At 39.7% G+C, this 26,284-nt stretch overlaps 3 protein-coding genes across 12 annotated transcripts in view; 2 read left to right on the top strand and 1 right to left on the bottom strand.

Annotated features, from left to right (window-relative positions):
• The window catches only part of LOC146393863 (LIM domain only protein 7-like), a 31,229-nt gene extending 27,289 nt beyond the window's left edge, over nucleotides 1-3,940 (top strand). For 7 of the 9 annotated variants that reach the window (XM_084936431.1, XM_084936423.1, XM_084936454.1 and 4 more), the window contains 7 exons: nucleotides 16-209; nucleotides 393-437; nucleotides 719-771; nucleotides 855-1,026; nucleotides 1,137-1,319; nucleotides 2,984-3,086; nucleotides 3,376-3,940. In XM_084936431.1, the coding sequence (XP_084792557.1) occupies nucleotides 16-209; nucleotides 393-437; nucleotides 719-771; nucleotides 855-1,026; nucleotides 1,137-1,319; nucleotides 2,984-3,086; nucleotides 3,376-3,420 (795 nt within the window). In that variant the 3' untranslated portion in view covers nucleotides 3,421-3,940. The remainder of the gene's footprint in view (nucleotides 1-15; nucleotides 210-392; nucleotides 438-718; nucleotides 772-854; nucleotides 1,027-1,136; nucleotides 1,320-2,983; nucleotides 3,087-3,375) is intronic. The other 2 variants (XM_084936447.1, XM_084936471.1) reach the window with 2 other exon arrangements.
• Nucleotides 3,941-11,772: 7,832 nt separating this feature from the next.
• On the top strand, nucleotides 11,773-24,932 carry LOC146393861 (uncharacterized). 2 transcript variants are annotated; one of them, XM_084924697.1, is made up of 7 exons: nucleotides 11,773-11,853; nucleotides 20,949-21,007; nucleotides 23,249-23,339; nucleotides 23,474-23,724; nucleotides 23,829-23,887; nucleotides 24,015-24,072; nucleotides 24,231-24,932. In XM_084924697.1, the coding sequence occupies exons 3-7, from the start codon at nucleotides 23,251-23,253 to the stop codon at nucleotides 24,353-24,355; spliced, it is 582 nt and encodes a 193-aa protein (XP_084780823.1). In that variant the 5' UTR covers nucleotides 11,773-11,853; nucleotides 20,949-21,007; nucleotides 23,249-23,250; the 3' UTR covers nucleotides 24,356-24,932. The 2 variants fall into 2 exon arrangements, with proteins under 2 accessions (XP_084780823.1, XP_084780822.1); XM_084924696.1 differs by lacking the exons at nucleotides 11,773-11,853; nucleotides 20,949-21,007 and having other exon boundaries at nucleotides 23,034-23,339.
• On the bottom strand, nucleotides 15,027-16,746 carry LOC146393862 (BTB/POZ domain-containing protein KCTD12-like). Its single transcript, XM_084936402.1, has one exon. It carries the CDS (start codon nucleotides 16,587-16,589, stop codon nucleotides 15,792-15,794), a length of 798 nt encoding a protein of 265 aa, XP_084792528.1. The 5' UTR covers nucleotides 16,590-16,746; the 3' UTR covers nucleotides 15,027-15,791.
• Nucleotides 24,933-26,284: the final 1,352 nt, after the last annotated feature.

The raw sequence follows: 26,284 nt of genomic DNA, 5'->3' as shown, positions 1-26,284 counted from the left end.
ATATTCATGTTTCAGAGCCAGAAAACCTTTGAGGTGACCCCTGGTGATGTGGTCCTCGCCAGGACCCAGCAGCAAGAGAATGCAATGCCGAAGAAAACCAGAGAAGAAGAGCAGAGCACTGATGGAGAAAAGCTGAAAGAGTTGTTGGGGCCAAAATGGCAAAGTAATGCACATGAAGTGCAGAATGAGATGGTTGCTCAACAAGACTGGTAAATAAAGCTTTGCTTCTTTCTTAATGCTGCTCTTATCCATGTGGTACAAAGAGCATGTTTATTACAAAGATTCTCATCTGCAAAAAGTTCTAAAGCATTTTTTAATCATCATTACTGCTGTTTCTGCTGTGCCTCCTGTTGCTTTTGCTGGGCCTTATTTCTGCCAATGCTGTACCTAAGGGCTGATGGCTCATGTGGCTTTGCTCAGCTGTCCCCTGCACACAGGTCAGATCAAGCCTGGTCCAATTTCCACTGTATTTGTAGTTTTAGTCACGCAGGTCCAGGTTTTGCACACCACTTCAGTGATTTTTGTAAATTAAGCTATTATAAAGGTAGATAATTGCTTGTTTTTTCTTTTAGAGAAAAACACTTTTAACAAATGCTTGATTTATGACTCAAAGCACAATTTCTTAAAAGAAATAAAAGAAAATCACATCAAAATATTGTGGACTTGAATTAAAAATTGCTCTCAAGGTTGAATAATGCAGACTTTATTGTTCCCATAGGACAAAGTCCTTGTCTTCCCCAGTATTAGCTGGGCCTCACAAGTATTCTAGAGGTGAGTTTAGCTCTTTCTCTTATATTATCCATTTCTGTGTTGGAGATGTACTTCTCTAACCCTTTCAACATGCTTTTGTTCAGGGGATCAGAGTAAAAGAAAAGGACTGTCTGTGTCCAAGGCTGAGAAAGAAAGGCAGCAGATTTTAGAGGAGATGAAGAAAAGGACTCAGCTTCTGACTGACAACAGCTGGATACGTCAGCGCAGCAGCAGCTTTTACAAGGATCCCATGATTGTTGGGCTTCCTCTGAAAAGGTGAGACCTCAGCCAAGCTGCATTTAAGATTGGACTCATTGCCCAATGGCCTGTTTTTCAGTCCGTGTGTTTTCAATTATTCTTCTACTACTGTGATTTCTTACCTGCAGATATGACTCTCTGGATAATCTTGATAATTTGCGTCAGCCCCAATCCTCAATCTATAGTTACCCTCGACCACACTCGGCTGCTGCAGGTTACGTTACACCGAGTAGGAATGCCTCTTCGCGATACAGCACTGGATCAGTATTATCCCTGAGAAATCCTTACATACAGTCCTGTCATCAGGCCAGGTACACATTTATGTAAACTACAAGCTTTGATCTCTTGTACATGTACTTAAAAAAAAAAAAAAAAAGGTCTTTACAGACATTTTTGGCCTTACCTGGTTACCATGTGCCTGCCCCAGGATGGTCAATGGCAGGAGGAATTGCTCTGTCTGTGGGCGTATCCTTGGTAGTAGACCAGCTATGGTCATAGAGGCCCTTAGTCTCTACTTCCACCTTGGCTGTTTTCAGGTGAGAGGGTTTACCTGGGTTAAGGTGCAGTCACAATAGTTCCAATACCTGCAAATAACTGCAACTGCTCCTCATCTCTAAGGAAACTATTCCATTTTTGACATGAGGTCCTTCAGTTTTTCAAAGTTAAAATGTGATCAGAGTTCATGGTTGGCCAATAGAAACACGGAACTTATTTTCTTATAGTTCAGTCACTTAAACTCTGAACGCAACAACAAAATGGAAACGGCAAATGATGCACAAAACACATGATGACTTATTAGCAATAATTTCTGTGAATCTGCATACAATGCTGCAGAATCTGTAGGCAAGAGACAAGAAAGCTGCCACTGGAAGACAACAGACTTGGTCCTGATTTCTTACGTGTTGACCAAAGTTCTCATAATTTTGGAACTTTAAAGTTCAATACTGCCGGAGTGTAGGATTTCCACCACAGTAGTGGATCTATTTTGCTTTTTTTTTTCTTATTTTCTGCCCTATGGTTGATGCACATATTTTATTTTATTTTTTTTAAAGAGGTAAAGTTTCAGACTTAGATATGCATACATGTGCAAGTTATCCCTGTGAGCTTAACAGAAGCCACACCCATCTGCTGTTTGAATCTGTTTGCGAGGGACAGCCAATCAGAAGAAAGTTGGTTTAAAGAGAGAGGCGCTAAAATGACGTGTTTTATGCAGAGGCCTAATATGTACATGACTTATACAAATTTTCAGTTCTACTCCAATTTTCAGTTTTTATTCTTGCGCACTACTTAACATAACAGGTCCCAGTTAAAATGAACATTTAAGAAAAGAAAAACATACACCCAGTATAACTGAACCCTGTATGTGTTTTGGGGGTTAATTCTGAACAAAATTTTAGGGTTGAGACTAATGTGACTGCAACTTGCTTCGTGAGGTTGGCAGGAGTCTCATGTCTGTGGTCTGTTTTCCAATCATAGTTATCAGTTTGCATCTGCTAGGAGGAGTGTTTCTATCACTTTCATGAATCTATTTTTATTAGCCAGTCTGTCTCTTTGTCTGTGAAGCTTCTGGGGGTGGTGGTCAAGCCCGCTGTTATGTTTGTCATTGTTTTCTCAGTTACTTATTATGCGCATAGAGTGGAAGAAGCCAACCTGCTGTCCTGCTTTGCTTTTAGATCCTTGCTGTGAAAGTCTCACTGGCAGGGGACCCCTAGATTTAGCTGGCCTTGGTTCATTAGCATGTAGATGTAAAAGCAATTTCACTTCTGCCTCCCTGTAAGTCACAGATGCACATCACACTTGTTGTGATATTTATATGCTGTGGGGTTTTTACGCAAAACAAAGCTTGGTTATCCTGTGCTCGGGTGGCGGACCGTCTGGTGAAATAATTTAGACGCTAAAGGCCCACGTCACAGCTCGGCTGGATTTGTCTTAGATGGTCCCTAAATCCTTTCTCACTTCCCCGTCCTCCCCTCAGTGCGTGGGCTGCCGTCAACATCTCGGAGGAAGAGAGAATGGAGCCCAGGTTCAAATCCGAAACAGGAAGCCCTTCTGTGAACGCTGCTATTTCCAACTCAGGTGTAAGTATTGGTCATTGTGAGACATGAACATCACACTTTAGTTTCTGTCCCTCTATTAACCTTCCAGATTGCTTTTTCATTTTTTAACATTGCATTATGCATGACTTTCTTAGTCTATAAAATCATTTTGTTTAATTATTGTTCTGTAGAAAAACTGGAATTATTACCCATCACTCATTGAAAGCTAACTTTTCTTATAATACTTTAAAATGTGTTTAAGATGTCACATATTTACAGCTTTACAAACTCGAGCTTGTTTTTCAAGGTACCATGTTTACTTGCATTTTAGTCACCCCCATGTGAGCAGCTTGCTGTACTCCAGATTGAAGAGTAAATACAGTGGCAGGCAGTATCTGAGCAAAGCTATGCTGTACAGAGGAAATCGCAGCCAATTCACAGCTTCTACTTCCTGAGCATCGGTAAAACTTTATATAGAGTTTTGGCAAAGTAGAACCTTTACTTCTATTTTTTAAATGAGATAAGTGGTGCCTCGTTTGACCGCCTTTCTCCTGCTAATTTATTTCCAAGTTAGATTTAATATATGAAATAAAGATATGATGGGAACTGTTTGATTTACGCCTTCATCTTAATGCTAGTGTCTTCAGATCCGTGTGCCGTGTTAAAATTATCAGATATTTCTTGAGGCTATTCGTGTAACTCTGGTATGGAAATGAATTTTAACGTGTACTGAAGCACTTTCTGTTCTGTTGTAATGTCACCGAATACACACTGGGGTAAATCACTGGTGTATATATATAATGTATGACTGTCTCACATACAAATCAGCCTCTTAATTGAAATGTCTTTGTAAATAAAGTGGACTGAACATATACAAGTGTTATTTGTTGTTCATTTGTATTCCACATGGTGGCAGCATTGATCTCACTTTGATCTCATTGTCACTGTAGGCAGAAATGACTTCACAGTTGACTGTCTTTACATGTTGGTGAACATACTGACTGTTCAGGTAATGCAATGACCAGTGCACCTTTATTACTGGACGTACTAATGTCCTAACTGGAGTAAAGTGTCATCAATAAACGAAAGAAGCAAAACATTTACACAACGTGTTTTACATTGGTAAAAGAAATTTGGAAGAAGGAACAAATTGAAAGCCTTCGCCCAGCCGGATACTGGATGATGTTGCACCTTTAGTCGATGATGATGATGAGGTAATAGAAAGCAGTCCAGTCATTTCTGTTTTTAAAAACAAAACAAAAAAACCCCCAAAACATCAAAAAAGCCAAGTACATCGTCACTGCTTTCTTAGTAATTCAGAGGGTAAGTAGCAGCCAGGTGCTGCTAATAAAAAAACAAACAAAAAAAAAAACCACTTGATTTAATTGATCATTGGGAAGTGTGAGTGCTTCTGTAAAAGCATAAGCTTTGCTGGTTTGGACTATTTAGATTTAACACAATGCAGCAAAATTCCCAGGAGTGGGCACCCTGCAAACCAAACCAAACCAAAAGAAAAACAAAGCTACATCTCAGACTCTATACGCGCAGTCAGCACACTGATTATTGAACTTCCTGACAGTACAATTAGAAAAACACTAAAATATGGCTTGTCTGGAAGAGCTGCCAGGATGAAGCCTCTTCTAAAAACAACATGGCAGCGCAGCTTAGGTTTGCAAAGTTGCATCTGAACAAAACCACAAGACTTCTGAAACGATGTCCTTTGGACAGACAAGACCAGAGGTGGAGCTGTTTGGCAGTTGTGCACAACTGGTGAGCACAAACGCCTCATACCAACTGTAAAGCACAGCGAGGGGAGGGGTGATGATCTGGGCTTGTTTTTCAGCCACCATGGGCACCTTGGAGGCAGTTCAACCATGAACAATTACATACCAAAGTATTCTAGGACTCAAACATGAGGCCAAACTGAGTCATGTAGCAGGACGATGATCCCAAACACCAGAGTAAATCTACACAGTGGCTAAAAAAGAAAAGAATCAGGATGTTACAATGGCCCAAAGTCCAGACCTCGACCTGAAATGCCAGCAAATCTTAATGAACTGCAGCAACTTTGTAAAGAAGAGTGGGCCAAATTCCTCCACAGCGACACGAGAGACTGATAGTCACATACAAAACGATAACTTCAAGTTATTGCTGCTGAAGGTGGTTTTACAGGCTATTGAATCTTAGCCTCTACTTAAAATTCTACAGTCATGTAAAAATGTTTTCGCAGGACTGTAGAATTAATGAGGACTTGTTCTGTAATTTAGACGATGACTTTATTTACCTCTGCTACACTTGCATGCAGTAGCAATGACAAAATGATAGCATTGGTTAAGCATAAAGGACTTGTATGGCAGTCATTTTTGGCAAAGTTGCTGCAGTGCAGTGTAAGGTGCAATATTTTTTTTTTCCTTCCAAATGTGAAGGGAGTACTTTTTGCTTTTTAAACAGTTTTGAAGAATGTCAAAACATTAGTGGACACTTTGTCCATTTATGGACCAAATACCAATCCCCTCAAAGCTTGTAAAAAGGAAATGTCCTCTGTTGAAATGAGCAGTGACAGACAAAACTTCTCTCGCCTCCAAAATGCTGGCGTAAGAGAGAAAATGTCTGTGTGTCATTTGAGTGAACTGTTTTACAGGAAGCTGATGAAGCAAGCTTAAAGCAGCAACAAGGAAGAGAAAGTTTACTGTCCTCTAACCTTTCAATGGGGAAGTGCTGTCCAGTGGTAGATTCAGTCTGTCATCCAGCTTTAAGAGGCTGTAATGTTAGCTCCAGCTTAATGTGGGCATTAAAGGTCGGTTCGGGGTTACAGGTAACCTTTTCTTTGAAACATGAGGAAAGCTACTTGCATGAATATGGCCATTATGCAAATACTGGGGCAAAACAAAGGCAGCATTTCATTCGTAGGAGGAAGCTGTGCGCCAATGCAAATGTGTTGTTGTTCACAACACAAAGACAACGTTGCCTGATATGTTTTGTTTTGCACTGGATGAATAAAATGAGAAAACGGCAACAGCGTTGTCAGAGGTAGCTGGATCACTGAGCTCTCTAGGAATACACACTCGCTCTGACATGTTGAACACTGGTCATTCGGAGCTCTGGGCTTAAGAGAAGGAATTTTTTTTAAATGTTTTACTGTGATCTGGTCTTTCGGAAGAGCGAGGTCAGCTCCCCAAAGACATTTTTTCAGTTTGACATGCTCCATCTGTTGAGCATGACAGTTGTGGCTCCGCTGTGACCTATTTAAATACCAGAAGTACAGTAAGATGAGGACAGCGGAGAACCAAACACAATGTGCAGCCTTAACATATTTACCACGAGCTAAAAGACTAAACAGAAGTAGGACAATGTTTACAGAGACGTTATGCCAAAACACATCTCTCACCATAATGACTGAACTTGAATTCTTTACGTGTCAAGATGTTAACGCTTTCCCAGTCACCAATAAAACTGGGAATGCAGCAGGAGTCTGCTGTATGTCTCTCTTTTTTCCCCTCTAGCTTTTGCCATGATGTTTGGAGCGTCAAATAAGCAAAACCTGTGAGGCTTTAACAAAAGGCCGCATTCAGTCACCAGTGTAGCATGTACCAGGAAGAATTCTGGACCACAAGTAGACAGCTGAATGATGTGGAATTATTTTTAAACTAAAAAGCTTTTATGTTTTTAAATCTGACAAATCTTTAAGTGGCAATAATTAACCTAAGGATGCATGATGGGAAAAATCTGCTGAACATCACTATAGTGTATGACAAGGGCTACAGCTGCAGTTTTTCTTTCTTAAAAACAGGATTTCAGAGTGGCCAAGTGGAAAATCATGACCCTGGTCTTTGTCAAGAAATCTTAAGAATTCTTAAGGCTTATTGCTTCCTTTGGGTAAAGGGAAAGTACCTCGAGATGTCCTGAGGCTGTTATTTATGGTACTAATTTAAAATTGCTTCTGCCGGTGGTTTCGGAGGACAGGGTTTTTCATGCAAAACTCTTCCCACAAAATTTCAGAGTGCTTATTTGTTCAGCTGGACACATTTAATCATAGCGTGCAGACTACTACTACTCTCTTTGTTAGATTGGCATCTTCTTCCCACACAGTTTTGTACTCAAATTCCCCGTCTGACAAATATACAAAACTATCCCAAAGCATAGGACCAGAAGAATGGGGGTCATTTGTTTTCATCTCTGCAAATGCTAAAGTTAAGACCATCGCTTAGTCTCTGAGCTTTGTGATGTTTTACAACACAAAAACTGGTCTTACTGAGATATAGCACCTGTCTCATAACTGCTGATGTTTTTATAATAACACAGCAAACAGCTTGACAGTTAAACATTGCCAGCCTGCTGCACTGAACAGCCAGTGTTTGTGCAATCTCACAGGAAAGATGCTGACATGAGGAAATTTAAGCTACAAATATGCCACAAAACCTCCTCCTTGTCTACATGCAGATCATCTGTTACACTATGACCCCATATTTGGCTGCCTATCTGGGCAACACAGGAAGAACCCAGGAGGAAGAAGTGGGCGGGCCGACGCCTTGCAGATATCGATGCGTCCTATGAGTGAAGCGTGCTGTAACATTATCCAGAGCCCCAACAGACAGGCACAGAAATCAAGCTAAACAGACGGCCTCCAGGCTGATCTGGAATCTGTTTTGACAATCCTCATTTCATCTCTAATCATGACTGTTTTTCAGCTGTGATTCTAGTACATTTATTCAGATGAAGAACATTTATGAAGGTTACATTTCCTCGCATGTAATTAAGGACCGTTTAAAATTTTGTTTCATACTTTTTTTAAACTGCACTTAAGATTTAAGAACAGTTGTTCTTAAATGAATTTTGTCATTCAATTCATTTAATCATAGTACATCAAAGTAGTGGAAAAATTCTTGTATGTTGATTTAAAAAAAAAAAAAAGTCTGGGAATCATCCCCTGGTTACCATAAACGTGTAATTTTCATGGCAGGCTTTTTATTATTAATGACCAAGTTCACTTTGGACTGAAGTGTTGGTCAAACCGGCAGGCATACACTTCACGAAGAGGATGAACGAGCTAATACTTTCTGAAAATATATATCGGTGCGTTTAAATAAAGCAGAATATCATGAAAAGGCGGAAATATTTCAAGCCTTTTATTTTAATTTTGACAATTGTGGCTTATACAATGGGGAGAGACCACAGTCACCAAGAACACCATTGGTAACACACTATCAGTAATGGACTGAAATCTTGCAGCACCCACAAGGTCCCCAGACTTCAGTCCTATAGGAAATCTGTGGAGGGAGCTGACACTTTGAATAGGGAAGTGTTTTCTCTGGTTCAATAGTGACTCCGTATGTGACAATATGGAGCCAGGAATGTGACAGTTGCAGCTCCTTTCCTGTCCGTGCCTGCTCTTGGTGCACTAGCAGTCCTTGTGAAGATCTTCCAAGTTTTTCAGTCAACTCTTCTTAACAATCTTCCCAAGGTTGCAGTCATCCCTCTCATTTTTCCCTTCCAGTCAACTTTAGTAATATAGCACTCTGACAGCCAGCCAGCTTTTCTTGCATGTACTGAACTAGACTGAAATATGTACAATAGTACAAAACCAGCCTGTAAATAGAAAGATTGATATGAGCCAAGTGAAACACCCAGAGATCCCCCCAGAATCAGTTACTGACAGGATTTTTTTTTTTTTGTTGAAACACATTACACCAAGTAAAAAAATAAATAAAAAAGCACTATCTTGCAACTGAAATGGCGGCATAAAGGTTTAAATTAAAGTGACCTTTGTAAAAGTCTTAGACACACTGAGAATAAGACAGTTCAGTGATGGACTTTGAATCAGCTCCTTTCACGTCTTGCCCTTTCCAATAGCCCCTGAGAGAGAGGGAGGGAGAGGGGAGCTGCACTTCTTGTGAAAGGAAACACACTGCAGCAACAGCAGGGGAGGAGGATGCTCCCTCTCTTCCTCTCTATACCCTGCAGCTGATTGATGCTGGCAGCCTTTTACCTTTTAGTTTACCGGCACAGTGCAAGGCTCAGCTTTGTCACTGGGAGCTGCACCAATCTCCGGTCTGCTGCTGGGTGCTGAGAGCAGCTCAGCGGAGACTGGCGACATTTACTCCCCCCGCCACACTCCCAAAAAAAGAACTCAGAGCAGATGAGGAGAAAGAGCTTTGTAGTCAGAGATATGGGGGTAATGTCCTTGAAGACACATAACATGGCCACTGGAGGATCACAGATTTTAATCTCTCTGTCTGTAGCTATACCTGGCTTTTATCCTCATCCAGACTCTCGATTTGATGAAGGCCAGCTTCCATGTTGCCTAGCTGCAGTTTTGAGTTGTGTTTGTCACCCGAGTGCACCTAGAGAAGTGTCTGTAATTGCTTATAACCAAGAGACATTAAAGCCATTCTTAGCTTTTTGCATATTTGTCACAATAAAATGTTTCAGATCATCAAACAAATTTTAATATTGGGGAAAGATAACACGAGTAAAGGAAAAAGTTATTCAAACACATATTAAACCCTGTTGTTTTTGTCTAATATTAAAACTTGTTTGATGATGTGAAACATGTAGGTGTGACAAATGTGAGAAATCAACACTAAACAAAACTACGAAACTAGGAAGGGGAGCAGTGCACTTCTGTTGCTCTACTCGTTCAAACTCTAAATACAAGTTGACAAATGAAATAGTTTTAAATGGCCTCTTGCACATCATAGCTGGCTGTAAAACAATTCAAGCAGTTTAGGAAAGAAGAGAAGACGAGCTTTATGGGGATGTTTATCACATTAGAACAAAGCATTCACATTATCAGATGATAGCATAACTTTGGACTACAGCAGGGGTGTAATTTCCAGCAGGGTTAGGGGGGTTATGACTTTACTCATTTCAGGTATTACCAGCAAAATAGTTGCATGTTTAATCATCTGGGAATTTACCAAGATTTATTTATTTATTTAGACAGAGATCTTGACCCCCACAATGTTCAGCACAAAGTTACGCTGATGGACTAGAGGGAGAATTCCGATTGTTCCTGAAAGATGAGAATTATTTTGTAATTTTACAGCCAAATGTACAACAAGTCCAACAAAAAAGTTCCTTGGAGTTTTTGTGTAATTGTTTTGTTTTTTTTAAACATTATTATTGTGTTACCGTGCTCATATTTGCATCTAACGGCACAGAAGAACAAAAGCTTGTCTCCAGGTTCCATAAGTACATCTTAGTGCTGGGAGTTCGTAAGCTGAAACAGGCTTATGTCAGGCTTGTAGAGTCAGAGCCGAGTTCTGACTGGAATGTATTATTCCTTTCATTTCCTGCATCTTACCTTTCTTGTGGTGTATCTGAAATTTATAGTGTACTTGAGCACAAACATGTACTGCCCAGCTAATCTATCACAACTGAAGAGAAAATCGGTTAAAAAAAAAAAAAAACACAAGCTGCAATCCAAATGTCGCATTGTAAAACTGCACGACAGTACAGAATGAAAGATATCAGTATTAAATTGTTGTGGATTAGAGTTGCGCAATTCGAGAGTGTAGTGCAGCTTTCAGATGATGGATTGTGGCAGTGTTTTACTGCTTCTGCCACACTACCGCTCCGGGGAGGGATTTGTGAAAAGCACCAGCGTACTAACAGAAAAGTTCACTTATACATATACGTATAATGAAACACAACTGCACGTAGAGAGAGACAAATTCTAAATGTTGGGGATTTAAGGAATGTGAGGACCTTAAATGGATTCGTTCCTTAGTAACACAAACACTTAACGGTGTTAATTATGCTGTTAGGGGGTTAGCAAACACTAAATGTCTGTAGTGAAGCAAGACTCTGCTGATCTGTTACATTAGCCATCAGTGATGGAAAGCCTCCTTAGGCTTATTCAAACAGTCAAGTATTTATTCTACTACCAAGATTAGTGAAGAGATTAAATGGCTAAGATAAAGTTGCAGAAAAAGTGGAGCTTAAGTTGTTTGCTCAACTGCTGTTTCTAAAGTCAAGAATGGAATTAAAACTTTTAAATAAATTACAACTTTTAAATAAACATGTTTAAGGAGTCTTGGATTTAATGCAGACTCATGCAGCAGGTTTGGATTAAGACTACTGTCAGACTAAAGGAAAAATCCAATGGAGATCACCACTGAAAAACAGTGTCATACTAGACTTGTCCCCCTGTGGCTATGACAAAAAAAACTTACATACAAACTTTTTGAGTATGGAAATAAACTAGTTTGTTATTGTTTATAGGTCCAAGGTGGTATGTATCTTAAGAAAAAAGAAGAGGATTGCCTCATGCTGAACTGGCTACTTTTAATCCGAGTTAAAAATGGTCTACACTGCTTTATGTAGTTATATAGCTATGCTGTGACCTTAAACTGCAAGGGTGGATGGAGGTTTTGACCTTTATACCATTACAAATGCTGAATTTGTTTTGTGACTCACTGTGGACTTTTGGGTCAACAGTGCCTTGCTCAAAATAAGCACTTTTAAAGGGCACTGACCCATCCTAAGGACTATAGAATTAAGCAGTGTTTTTCTGGGTAATTGCCCTTGACTATGTGTTTTGCAGCTGAGGAACTATGTCATAAATTGCCCAAGTTTATAATTGAACTGTTTATAAATGAACTTGCAGGGTCTCTATGTTGCTGTTTAATATATTTGCTTTTTTTAAGGTAAATTAATAAGATAAGTTCTGTTCAATATCAATCAGTTCACCTGCAGGAGACCATAACAGGAGTTCTTCGTACTGACAAACACACTTACCTGTAGATGTGTTGAGGGAGGATGACAGTATCAAATTGACTTTTGTTAAGCTACAGCCACAGCTGAACAAGTAAGATATTTAACTAATTAACCAGTTATTTATTTGTGTAACCTGCAGCTACAGAAACTTAAGTAAAACAGTCGGTATGTTTGTTTTAATTAAGTTATCGTGAGCAAAGCTAACAGTTCTCCTTTCTTTCCATTTCTACTGTGTGCTAAGCTAACCTGTTGCAGGCGTTAGCTTCACGTTTAAAACCGGCCACTTTATTAGGCACTAGCACCAAGTTGGACCCCATGTTTCCTCCAGAACTGTCTTATTTCTTCATGGCATAGATTTAACAAGGTGCTGGAACCATTCCTTAGCACCTTCCTCATTTTGGTCCATGTTAACATGATAGCATCACAAGTTGCTACAGATTTAGCAGCTGTGATATTTCATTCCAGCACATCCTCAAAATCCTCTATTGGACTGAGATTTGGTGACTATGGAGGCCATCTGAGTACAGCAAACTCACTGTTATGTTCAAGAAAGCAGTTTGAGACTATTTAAGCTTTGTGACACGGTACAGCCATCATGCTACATCCCTTTATCACTGCAGTGTATGGTGATAAACAGATGACCATGGTCAGCAGGAATAGGTTATCTTTTTAGACCATTTTCTGAAAACCCCTGATGTTCAGTTTGAACTTCAGCAGGTCGTCCTGACCGTGTCTGCATACCCAAATGCACTGAGTTGCTACCATGTGATTGGCTGATTAGATATTTGTGTTAACAAGCAGTTGAATGGGTGTACCTTTCAAAGTAATATTAAAAAGTCTAAGACAGGAAAAACAAACATCCAGTAAAAATACAGTTAGAGGACAGAAAACTAATTGATGTCAAACACCTGGTATAGTAATATAGATCTTGTAATACATCAGTATATGAACAGAATATGTCCATTCTGCAAACAGTTTTGTTTGTTTGTTTCAGAGATGTGGTCACATATTTATGCAGATCTGTTGCTTTTCTTTTTATTGCTACTGTCAAAATGTCTTAAGGATTGTGGAGCATTTTGCAGTGTGCTGGTTTTTAGTAGTGGCTATGCTACTTGTTTATTATCTGAATATTAAAGAGTTTCACCCTTCAGAAAATATAATGCAGAAGAATTATATGATTACTTCTTTCTGTTGTTTAATGGGGTCTTCTTTTGTTATTGTTAAATTAAAAATCATTTAGGTTTAATGTTACATTTCTCATTTAGGTATTACTTTAGCATGAGCTTAAGCGCCTATAGTATATGTCACAGTATTGATATATATAAAAGCAACAGAGCAGCCGTTAATGTGAAAACTAGCAGCAAAGGAGCTCTAAAATAAACATTTCAGATAACACCGAGAATGAAAGGAAAATAGTCTTACATGCACCTGAGGGCGATAATTTTTTATACAAGTTCTCACACCATATCTAAACAAAGACAAACACAGCTTGAATTAATAATTTATGTGTTGTTCTCTCTGTGCGAGCAGTGTGATGTGTCTATATCAGAGGAGGTGAAAGCAGTATTAAAGACGAGCAGGTCACAGCGAGCTAGAAGTAGACACTGTGATAAAGTGTGAAAGATTTAGCACATAGAGGCTGATATGAAAAAAAGCCAGCATGCCTGTTGTATCTCCAGCTCCTCAAATTGGCTAATTTGGCTTTATCCGTCTCCCTCCTGCGCCGTGTGTATTCATAAGTGTGCGTGCACATTTTTAGCGTGTGGTGACCAAGTTTTCTTACTGAGACAAACTAGTGTGCGTCGAGGGAAATGTGTTTTGGAGGTGTTTTATCACCAAGGACACAGACCACACACACACACACACACAGAACGAGAGTTCAGTAACAGAAATAATTGTTAGGCAAAGAAACTCGCCATTGTCTCAGAACATAAAAAGATGGCTTAAATTCAAGTCTTTTAAATGTCTGTGTGTGCGTACGTGCTTTCACTCTTTCTTATGATTTCAGTCCAAAGCAGAGGATGTAATTTGCCTCTCAGAGCATTTTTCAAGCATATTGTTTCTGCATAATAACAAATTTAAGGGCAGACATGTGGGTCTGATTATCCTAAGCTGTGTGTTTGTTTCATTTTGCTTGAGGACAGTGAGTCCTACGTCCTGTTTCTGGGGATAGCACCAGAGGAAGAGTCGCGGTCTATCCTTCCCTTTTCCTGTCCAGATGGCAGCATCAGCTGACGACAGATACGAGCTTTCTTGTCAATCCTTAGAGCTCTTATGAAGCTTCTTGGTTGCAGAATAGTGCGTGGGAGGTTGGAGAAGCGAGAGTGTGTGTTTATGAAAGAGAGAGAGAATTTGTGCGTATTTGTGTTAATGTATATTTGCTTAGGGAGATTTAAGGAACAAACCCACTGTAAGGTATTTTACAGTAAACCGTTTCCGATGTTTGTGGGCATCTGACAGATGATTCGCTTTGCTGTTTTTTTCCTTTTTTGGTACATTTGTATTCAAGTACACTCTCATACAGCCCACACAATGGTTTTTTTGTATTAGACTGGATCCTGGGATAGCTTGGATTTGTGCCTCAGGATCCCACAAGGGAACAGACATTTGATTACTGTACTTGTCAGCCAAACAGAACCACCCCCCCACCTCCCCCCATCCTGCCTAGGGGAGATAACAGACCTCATCTGTGTAGGAAAGGACGCTGTGGTCTGCCTGATCAGCGAACAAGCTCTCGTTCTGGTTCATTCACATTTAGCAAAACTAAACACTAAAGGGGAAGCCAGGGAGCTGAAATCTTAAACGTAGAGTAAATTATTTATAGAGGTGTGCTTGACGGACCTCTTTAAAAATGAGAATGTGGCATCATTCGATTGGGCTGAAATTGCGTTTCGTTTGCATAAATCAGATAACTCATAATGGGTTTGAAATCAAGACACCATCTCTGTATTTTAGCATATCTCGTGTGTTCGGTGATGTCAGCCTTTTCCAGGAAACACGACTCGGAGGGAGATTGCGTCTGATATTCTGCAGTGTGCAACAGCTCATCGCTCTCTTCTCCATTTAGTGACCTTTGAAAGTGTGCTTTGTTCACGTCACATTTAATGTTAATAACAATACTGCTGCAACCTTATTCGGGTCCGGTTTTCATCAAACCTCTTGTATAAGGCTACCGAGGTCAGCACCCGCTCAGCAGGGGAGGTGTGTTTTGGTCTTTGATGTGCCCATACTTGTAAGAGTATTCACAAGTAATGTCATAGATGATTAGGATGCTGGATAAAATTATCAATTTATTTTGATACTGTGGATCTGATGAGAAAGAAACCTTGGTTGGAAGACGTAATACACTTAAGTTAACAGGATGATGAGTTCAATCTTGTTACACTGTCACACTTTATTGGATGCACCAGAGAAAACATTTACAGCAACCCCCCCCCAACCCAAAAATCCCAGCCTTTACAGCAATGCTACCTATGCACAGTCAGTCTGAAGGAATTCAACATAACCAGTAAAAACAAAAACCCCATGAAAGGAATTCACTGTCAATGAACGAAATATACATGAGAGTTACAGGAAGAACACAAGAAGAGGTGCATTAGAATATTTACAGCGCATGTGCATGGTTAAGGTGTTCAGCAGTATAGCCTAGTAGCAAGAATATGTCAGCCCAGATCACTAAAGATGAGAAAAAACAGGAGCTCCTAACATTTCTGCAGTCCCATGGAGCCATTTACTTAAGAACAACGCAGGCTTTGTGAAAATCAGGAAGGCCAAACTGGAGCATAAAAATAGCCTAACCAAGACCCAGGGCCATCAGAAAGGTCGCTGTCTTTGTTTATTAAGCAGCCAGCAAAGAAAATAGCAGAAAGTTCATTCTAGCTGCACCCTGACCCAACTGTACAGAGCAGAGAGCCACAAAAACAGAGAACACAGAAACCGAAGTTGACAAATCGACAGTTTTTGGATGGAAATGCAACTACTGTAACCTATTCATTTCTCTCCGGGTCAACCGTGCGCACTCCTGCCAGTTCACCGGGAGAAGATATACTCGGTGTAGCTGGTCCACAGCTTGTCCTCTCCGGGGTCATTACTGCCGTACGAGCAGGTCCCGGTGGAGTTACAGGCCACCATGTGGAAACCAGCCTCGGCCAGCCGGTCAAACGCCTGCTCCAGAAAGTTGTACTTGAGGTAATACCTGGAGGTGTACTTGTCAGGTGGTCTGTCCGGGTCGCGGCTTTCGTTCAGGGTTTCCCCAAACACCTCCTTAGCCAGCGAAATCTTGCTGCACACGGTTATTCTGGCCACCCTGCGGAACTTGGCGTCCGCCTGGATGTCTCTCCCGATGGTGTAGCTGCCTCTGTAGCCGATGGTTATGTAGCCGGAAGTGGCTCCGGGAGACCGCAGGGTTCGGTCCGAGGAAGAAGAGGTGACCGGGCTGCAGAGCTCAGCCTCCTCCGGCTCCCCGCTGTCCTCCGTGTACGAGCTGTCTTTGCTCACCGTCGCCAGGCGCCTCGACAGCTCGGGCAGCTGGAAAAAGTCCGCTTCTTTCTGCAGCCTCCGCCTCTCTTTGAAAAACTCCGGCAGGGAAAGCTCGGAGTCCCGTAGATAATCCAAAATGTACCGGAAGAGAAAGCCGTCCCGGTCGAAGAAGAAGCGGCCCTTGCTGTCTTTCGGCAGGGCGGCCGGAGAGCTCTGAGTGAACTTGGTCCACAAGAGAGAGTTGGGCACCGCAGTGAGAGTTTCAAGACGGGTCACATACACCTGGCCGCCCACGTTTAGCTCCACTATCTCAGGAAAAGTTGAACTTTGGCTGTCGGTTAGTGCCATCTCTCTCTTACTCTCTCCCCCCTCTGTCTCTCTCAGTCTGTCTGTGTCCCTTTTAGGCGACCTAACAAGGAAGGATAGTTGGGGAGTATCCTCACTGTACAGAAATGTTTATATTGGTTTGGCTGTGTGGGAGGAGAAGGAAAAGGATGGCCAACAGAGACATTAACTGTTCGGCGGAAAGCTCTGAAAAAACAGAATGCTGCTTTTAAGGTCTGCATGTAAGCCTCGACTTCCTAGATTCATATCTATCTGTGACATTCTAGCAGGGGTGCAAAGTGACACCGTTTATTTGTTTAGCACCGATCTTAATCTCTGAAGCAACAAGTTTTTTTTTTTCTATTTTCTACTTGTTCTTTGTTTAAATGGGAGCGAATGACTTGAGATAAACCCTTTTTGCAAGTGTTTTCCACCCAAGATAAGCAACAACAAGTCAAGAGGCAGAGTAAAATACAGAAAACTCCTAGAGTGTATAAAGATCAGTATAGTCATCTTTTAAACCCCCCACTGGCCTGTAGGCTTGCATTCTGAAGCCTCGATTTTAGCACCGAGGCAGATTCGATTTGTTGAAGCCAGGCCTGGCTGTATTTGAAAGAAAGCGTAAAGCATACTAACAGTTAACATTGGAAGGCTTGATTTGCTGCAAGTGTGCATGGCACAGGCTCAGACTTGCCAGTTGTTGCAAAGGAACACCAAAGCTGCAGTACAGACTTCTTAGACAGTCTGTTAGCACAAATTAGAATATTTGACATATTTAGTTACAATACATAAAAAATAAATAATAATAACAAGTCCAAAGGCAGCAAAATGAAAAACACAGTGAAGCAGTCCAGTTGAGTCCAGCACTTGTCAGTGGCAAGGGCTCCAATAATGCAAATTTTAAGCCTTAATGCAACTCAGACCTTGATGCTGTTATCTGAGGTAGAGAATTTGGCACAGAGACTTAAAAGTCCAATTTGTACCAGGCTGTAAACATGTGTATTTGGCTCTAAAGTTTGCTGTTTTAACATAAAAGTCTGCAGGGACTGACTTTTTTGAGTTTTTTTTAAAGTAAGTAAGTAAGTTTTATTTATATAGCAACTTTCAAGACAAAGATCACAAAGTGCTTTATAAAAAAAAAATCTGAGTTTTTGGCGCTTTCACAATGGCTGCGGTTATTTTTTTAACCCTTGAAGGGGTAGTGATAATCAGGAAAAACTCTACACCCTTCCACCCCCACCCTGTCAGTGTGATTGGACTATAACACTGTTAATCTCACGATGCCCAACACCATTGGATGAGGGCATGGGTAGGGCCAGTATGAATGTAAATGAGTACATCAACTCAGCAGTACTTTGTGCATAGTTTAATTATTTCTGTTATGCTACTTTCTGCTTTTACACCCTTATGCCCCCCTTATTTATTTTAAAGCTTTAGTCACTTATTCTTTTTGCACATTAATTGCATGATTACAGATCAATCAATCGCATATAGCACCATATAAGATAAAAAGTGTCATTCTGTATAATGAGTGTGTTTACATTAAGTACTTTAAATCTATTTTGAATGTACAACTTGTGCATTATTAAGCTACTTAAGTAGAATTGTACATTTTATGTTTCAAGTACAAGTCTAAATACTATTTCCACTTTGCAAAATAATAATCCATCTTATTTCTTATGAAATATTCTGATTTGCTACTCCCTCACCCCCATTTCTGTTGCTTCTTCCACGCCGCCCAATTTAAAAAAGTCTGGAAGCACCCCTGCCTTCAGCTTGTATCGCTGATTTTACAACTGATCCCAAGCAGAGAAAGCAGCATATTTAAATGCTTGTTTAACTTCTAGTAGACCTGTAAAACAGTGTACGCTAATCGTCTTTCAAACATAAAAGAGAAGCAATATTTTTTTAAAAACCCTTTTATTTTATTAACGCTACGCAAACAAAATATTGTGTCTTACAAGATTTGCCTTAGGCATCGTGCAGGTGAATGAATGGTGAATGTTGTGATCACCTGCTCTGATGCCTTTGCAGCTCACACACTGTTTTAAGTATTATAAGTTAAAAATGTTTTGATATCTCTGACAACATTCAGAAAGGCCAGGATAAAACTTATTTTTATATGTGCAAGCAGTATGCTTAGCTGGGACCGCATGCTCCAGTGGTTTTAATACCCCATCATTGAGAACCAGCAGCAGACAAGTTGTTTTTATGAACAAGTTATTATGACATCTATAACAGCCCTCTGACTCCATTATGTTTACATGGAGCTCAACAGTATTAATAACACTTTATTTAATCTGTCACATAAAGTAAGTGGCATGATTACAAACAGCTACGATAACTGTAAACAGTAGTTTGACCCGAGGATTCTGCCCAAGCACTTTTTTTTTTCTGTTTTCTGCTTATTAATGGCCTCTTGTTGATGTTGGCTCCAAAGCTGCACTCACAAAATAAGTTCAACAGCTTTTGTAGTTTCATAAGAGCTGGATTCATCTGCAGGAAGCCTATGTAATGTAACTTTAATATATTTAAATATGTCTTGTAATTCTTATTATATGTAAACTTGATGTTTAAAAAAATATGATTTCATTAAAAGCATTGTTCAAATGAGTGGTGCTTGTGGCTGTAGTTTGTAGATTTCTTGTCAAAGAAGAACTTTCTCCTCTGGACTCTGCAGAATTTAAAGTTATCTACAGCCCTCCCCGTGCTCCAGTTAAGAAATTGAAGCAAAACAGGAAAGGTCTACATTGATGAACGATCCTTGAATTGGTTCCAAAATGAGACAGTTTATTTGTGCCTGGGGTCTTGGTGTGTTCACTACCAGACTAAAAGTAGAATTAAGCAGGAATTCAATATAAATGATGTACCAACATTCTCCGTTTTAAGGGTAAGATGAAGCTGATTGGACTGATCAGTGGTGTTTCCAAAATCCCTTGAAAGGAGGTCATACTTTGCTTAAAACCTACATAAGCCCAAACGCTGCACTGATTTCAGCTTAGGACCAAAGACCTCTTTGATGTAGTCTCGAAGCATGCCGAAGGCTGTATCCATATTTCAGTCCACGCTCCATTATTATTTCAGAGGACGACCACTGACACTATTGCACGTAGTCTTAGAAGAAGATGTAATTGGTCTGTTATCTCAGATAATGAATTTTGTTTGACACACAAACTGTTCATAGGAGAGACTGCTGATTCAGATCAACCTGTGCTGCTGAAAAGAACCGTTGTCATAAAGTTTCTTGGGAATAAGCAACATCTGAGAGAGAGCACAAAGATTCAGAAATATGATGCACATAATGTACAGTATCAAGACCAGTTGAGATAATGTTGCACTAAATTTTGTTTTTGATACAGCTGCAAGAAATTATAGAATTTACAAAAACTCACTCAGCAAAAAAGGAGACTAAGACATTGTGCTTTCATGTTTCAAATTTCATACATGAAAACATGAAATTCTACCATCAGCTTTCTAAACAAACTACTGCTTTTGAATACAGCTCTCTAAGTGTCTGGCTCTTGCTGCTGAGAGCACATGAGCTTTCCTGGCTCTTAAAGTTCTTGATTTTACAGGAAAAGCTTCATTTTGTCACCCTACTTTCTCTAAAGCCAGTTTCAAACTCTGGACTAGAGTGACATCTAGTGGACAGTTAGAGAAGAAGCGGTTCATCTTTATTTTCTTGCTTACTGTAGCTGTGGGGTTAAGCAAAATGGGTTCAAGGTGTTTAGATGCAGTTACATCAGCAGTTATTACGTCTTTCTAGCATCTTTGTCCTGTTAGACCCACGTGTCCAAAATCAGATTTTTATTCTAACACCATAAAGGAGGATTGAGGAATGTGCCTAATTAGATGACGCGATCCATTCTTCCATTTTCTTCTGCTATTGCAATTCAGGGCCAACACAGAACCATTCACACTAATTTTAAAATCAAAAATTAACCTTAATTCCAGTAACTGCATGTCTTTGGACTGTGGACCCTGGAGTACAAAGAATATGCTTACCACACGGAAATGCTCTGGCTAGATGGTGGATTTGACCCAGGACGTTCTTGCTGTGAGGTAATAATGCTAAACACCATGCTTTACTGGTGACTGGGTGGTAGGGTAATCGTCTTTAATATAAGTACCCTAAATATTTGAACAAATATAACCACATTTTATGAAAAGAACAATATTTATTAATATTTGAAACACACTTAACTTGGGACACAGGAATGATTGTAGAAAAGTTTTCTTCAACAACTGCAATACACATGTATATTTTCAAAAGGTGACATCTCTGGCCCCTTTCTGGCCCCGACACAGTTGACTACAACACTTTCTTCTGGATTAAGCATCTCATATTCTCTTATTCATCTCTTATTCTGTGTTTCTCACCAGGATTGATTTTCAGTATTGGAGGGCTGAAAATGGACTTTCCCACCCCGTTCATGAGTGAGGTATGAAAAACATATGAAGCTAATTTTGTTAAGCACGGTGTTATTGTGAATTGCCCCTACATAAAATGAACTCAATTGGGCTGAATTAAATTTCTTTAAAACATAACAACATCATCCCCTTCAGAAAGCCAGCATGATTGTAGCTAAAAGAGCCTGGAAATCACCATCTCTCCCCTTGTTTAGGGTTTGGCTATGTGACAGGATTGCACGTTTGTGTATTGAAGAGGTTTGCTATCATCTGGCTGACACTTTTGAATTTGTTGAAATCTCTGACCCTTTCCTCAATCATATTAACAGTGATTGAACATAATCTGTAACCCATTTGACTGCACTTTGTGTTTATGTGAAACTACACCTCTGCCGGATACTGATTCCTTCCTGGACTTGTTCCCCATATCTTCTGGGCTCAGTGAACTCCCTGTCTAACTTCACACAGAAGATTATTTTCTTCAGACTAGCATTTCTCTTGAACTTTTGATTTGGACTGACTAAGCAGTCTTTCTCTCTGCTTAGATGTTGTTTTTTCACCCTTTGTCTCCTGTGATTTTATAGTAATTTGAAACATAAAATCTTATAACTAAACAGGGAGAACCATGAAAAAAAAGTGTTTTTCAAGAGTAATCTGGCAAACAGGATAGCAGAAATTCCAACAATAAAGATGTTTTAGTTGGCCTAAAAGAAGTAACGGGTTTTACCAAAATAAATAAGACATTACAGGCTCTGTAACGGATCCGCGAACCGGGTCCGGATCGGAGTCCACTTGCACAGCGAGTTTGGAACAGATCATGACTGGACCCGATTTGGATCGGTCGTTTCCCAGTTCATCCGACCCGGATCCGCATTGGGTCTGCTGTTGATTATAAGCTAGAATGATGCCCGCTAATGTTTGGCTCGAGTGTCCTAAAATCACACTTTCCCTCTGAGAAACAGTTTCATTACACTTTAATACCGCATTTAAATGACCGTGGTCTTCCCTCATTCTCATACGTCACAATTTTCTCACAGCAAAATCAAACAAATTAGTGACAGTGAATATGGAAAAGTTTTCTTCATTCACTGCAACACATCTTTGCACATGGGCTCGTGAGCGCATGTGTTGTGCTTTATGAATTTGGACAATATGATGCGGTGTTTATAAAGGGACTGAGAAGGAAAAGGTATTTAATTGAGAGCAAATTTCATTAAAAAAAACAGATCTACACTCACACCTTTGCGCGTGCGCACACGAAGTGCTGCTCTTATGGAACGCGCGTGCGTCATATTCGATTTGTGCATGTATCAGTTTGGAAAAAGCTGCGGTTTGAAATTTTTCTTCTGCACCTAAATTTTCTGGTTCAGATGAGTTCAGTGAGAAGCGCTAAACGTGCAAATTTACGGAAAAGCACAAGTGATTCAGTTTCTTAAACTTTCGTTTTAAGTGAAGGTAAGTGCAATCTTTCGACTAAAAATCGACAAGTACAAAAACAGAGTATGTTTTGGCTTCACATCTTACATTTAATGTATGTGTTTCAAATCTGAACATTTTAAAAATGATATCGTCAGAAAAGCACTTTTAGTGCATTCTACTGTAAAGGTGATTTTACTGCTTACCTGTTAGACGCAGCTTGCCTGATAAATATTGATTTCCTTTTGTATATTAACTATAAAAACAAAGAGTTTTTAATTCTTAAAGACCTTTTTATACGATTTTAGGCCAAATTCTATATTAACTATAATATCTATCTATCTATCTATCTATAGATATAGATATAAACAATGAGTTTTTAGTTCTAGTGTGAATGTCTCTAAAGACTTTTTGACAGGATTTTGGGCCAAATTCATTTAGTTGCTTTGAGCTTTTCTTTACCGCTGTGGTGATTTCCTCTTTTTCTGAATTTTAAAAACTACATTGTAAACAAACAAACTGACAAGTGAAAGAGATTTTTTTGCAAGAAAAGCAAGAAAATGTTGTGATCTGTTGCTATGATATGAATCATAACAATATGACGCTTTTGTTTTTGAAGACACTGGGAAAAAAAAGTTCTTTATTAAGAGCGGATTTCATAAATGGGTGTGATTCAAATATTATTCTGTTCATTAAAAACAAAACAAGCTGGCACCGTGAAGTTTATATATAAGAGAATTTGCACTGATTTGTACAGAGTTGCTTCTGATGGAAACATGCTCAAATCATAGTTATGAAGTCTGATAAGCTTTGTGTTAGAGACTCACTTAACCCCATGTTTCCCTTTCATTTTACAGCCATGTTGAGAAGAAGCCAAAGACTTCAGTCTAACGGCTATTACGGCAGCCAAGGAGAGCCCTTAATCTCCTACAAGGACACTTTATACAGGTTAGTGCTGGTCTACATGTTCTTTGTTGTCATCCACTGACATAGATGCATGTTTTGTAATCATAATCCATTTGTTCTTCCATGTACATTTTTTCTTACATGATTTTGTTTTTTCTATTCTGAATTTTTAAAAGGCGTCAGCCCCGTCCCCGTCCAGTCCCTGACAATAACGACCAAGACACAGTTGAATATAACACTGATGACTGTGACACTGTGGACTACAACTACGATGACTGTGACACTGTGGACTACAACTACGATGACCGTGACACTGTGGACTACACCACTGATGATTTTGTTGACTACAGTAGTGGCAGCAGCAGAGGTCTCTTTAGAGCCATCAAGGCATTGGGACTTTTGGTCCTCATGCTGGCCTTGTGTTTTGGTAAATGATCTCCTTCCACAAACAATTACAGTCTTTCTAGTACTATGTGCTTTTCTTCTGGATTAAGCTTCTCTTCTTATTCTGTGTTTCTCTTCATCCACCAGGATTGATTTTCAGTATTGGAGGGCTAAAAGTGGACTTTTCCACCCCGTTCATGAGTGAGGTATGAAAAACATATGTGGCTCATAATATGAAATGTACTTTTTTGCTAAAAATTTATTTAGATAATGCCAGTTTAATATTGTCATAAAGCTGTTACATAAACGTAAATGGTCTCTTCTCAATTGTAGTACTCGGTGAGCGGACATGAACGGGTGGACAGGCAGGTACAAGACATTCAGGATACCCGTGAGTACACTCTACCATTAGACACATGCACATAGACTTTTCTTACTTTGCTATCTGTATATCCTCCCTCATAATAATCACAGTATTCCTAAATTTACCATCCTGTCAAAAGTCAAAAAACTTTTGTCTGACCAACTCGTCTTGTTTTTGTCTCTCAGGACCACAGTGTAGATTTCATCCGCTACGTCACGCTGCATCTACTGAACAAGTGGTGCAATTGCGAGGATTCCTGTCTACGCAGCTTTCGAGTTCAAAGAAAGCTGGCACAACCAAATTCCCATGAAACCATCTTTAAAAGAAAAGAGAGGAAAAATGTGAAAGTGAATCAGATTGCAACACATATTTAAATATTGTATTTGAAAAAAAATGTCCATTTAAACCATTTTTTTTCTCCAGCGAACGTCCATCCTACCAGGTAAGACATGTCTGATTAAGATGTTTGCAGTCTGATTCACCTCACCCCCAACCAGCCGTGGCAGAGGGCTTGCCCCTCCCTGAGCCTGGCTCTGCCAGAGGTTTCTTCCTGTTAAAAGGGAGTTTTTCCTCTCCACTGTTGCCAAGTGCTTGCTCAGAGGGGATCATCTGATTGTTGGGGTTTTTCTTCTCTTATATTGTAGGGTTTTTACTCTACATATACAGTGCTTAACAAATTTATTACATCACCTGTCATAGAAATAAGAACACCCCAAATTCTTACATTAGGTGATGTTCGACTAACTTTGTTAAGCACTGTGTTATTGGGAATTGGCCCTCAATTGGAACTCATTTGGACTGAATTAAATTTCTTGTAAAACATAAAAATTCTCTAAATTGTCTCCACTGGAAATTTAGAGATATTTTTAAAACAACAAGAATAAAATTTTAAGAAGAAGAAATTTTTCACGTCTTTTGGTATTCTTAATTATCAGTGTATATTAAACAAGCGTGATAACACTATGGCCAGAGGATTTAAATTTTGAAAATGAACATTTAAACTCCCAAAAGTAAAGAAAGTAAAGTCCATGTTGCATGTGCTGTGATATAAGAAGCCTTCACTGTGATGCAGGCTTTGAGGTTTAGTGAGGTAACTTCAGGTTTAATCACGTGTTTGTAGTTGGGACACCAGATAGACCATTAACCATATTTCATCTGCATTTAAACTTAATCAATTTTGCAGATTTCACTGGAAATTTTATTTAATAACCCCAAATTTGGACTTATTGATAACAGAAACAAGCTTCTACACTCATTTTATTTAGTTCTGTTAATTTCAAAACAAAGCTTCTTTTCCTTTTTCTTGACTAATGGTGTCACCTCCTGTAAGTCGTCATGACTTTTGAGTCATGATATGTATAAATTCTAAATGAGTGAAAGTCAGGGACTGGGCCAGATCGGACGGTCTGAGGCAGCTTTGTTCTGGTCTCCACCTCTGTGTGGAGTTGCTTCCTTGAGCTCATCCACTCACATCTGCAGGTAGTTTGAAATCAAGAGGCTGTGCATTTAGGAGCTGTGGTGCTAGATCTCCACCAGTTTGTATTCCTGCCATGGTAGTAAATGGGCTCTGTCTCTTGTCTTCATTTCTCTGCATTTACTCTTTAGTAACTTTTGTATATCATCTTCTCTGTAGAACTACACACATGCTACTATATAACTCATCTGGAAATCTTACCTCTCCCGTCTCGAAGAAGACCCACCCAGCTCCCCCTCTTCCCAGCAGCACTTTGAAAACAAATACTGAAAACACAAATCCCACCATCCGGCTCTGTTTTTGGGGCTCAGTAACAGTCGAATCATGGCACTGAAAATTCTTTTTTAATGGTATCCGTCATGTTCTCTAGGAAGTGGTTGGAGAGCTCAACCTCACAGCTGTGTAAACTTTCATGTGCTCTTCTACTAAAAACACTTAAAGTGCTTTACACAACTTGCCTCATTCACCCAGAAGATCCATTAGAGCTGATTGAGGAGCATCAGGGTGCAGAAGTAAGCTTGAGAGAAGGTGAGAAGGAGAAAAGACACAACCAACATGAGCACAAGGACAAACTGGGGCCACACACAACTTTATACAAGTAAAGACACACATACATGTACAGTAGTGCAAAGAATATTATGTAAAGCCGCTCGACAATAGTGGAAAGAATACCAATAAAGTGTATCAATATGAGTCAAAGTGTGCGTCTGCAGTTCAGCATCAACAAATGAAGTTAACAGGAGTTCATGTGACTAGTTCACATGA

The sequence above is a fragment of the Perissodus microlepis genome, chromosome 1 (genome assembly GCF_051167445.1).
Source record: "Perissodus microlepis isolate ML-2025 ecotype Zambia chromosome 1, ASM5116744v1, whole genome shotgun sequence".
Classification (NCBI taxonomy): Eukaryota; Metazoa; Chordata; class Actinopteri; order Cichliformes; family Cichlidae; genus Perissodus; species Perissodus microlepis.
Note: the sequence above shows the minus strand (reverse complement) of the source record. Positions and strands in the feature narration are given on the sequence as shown.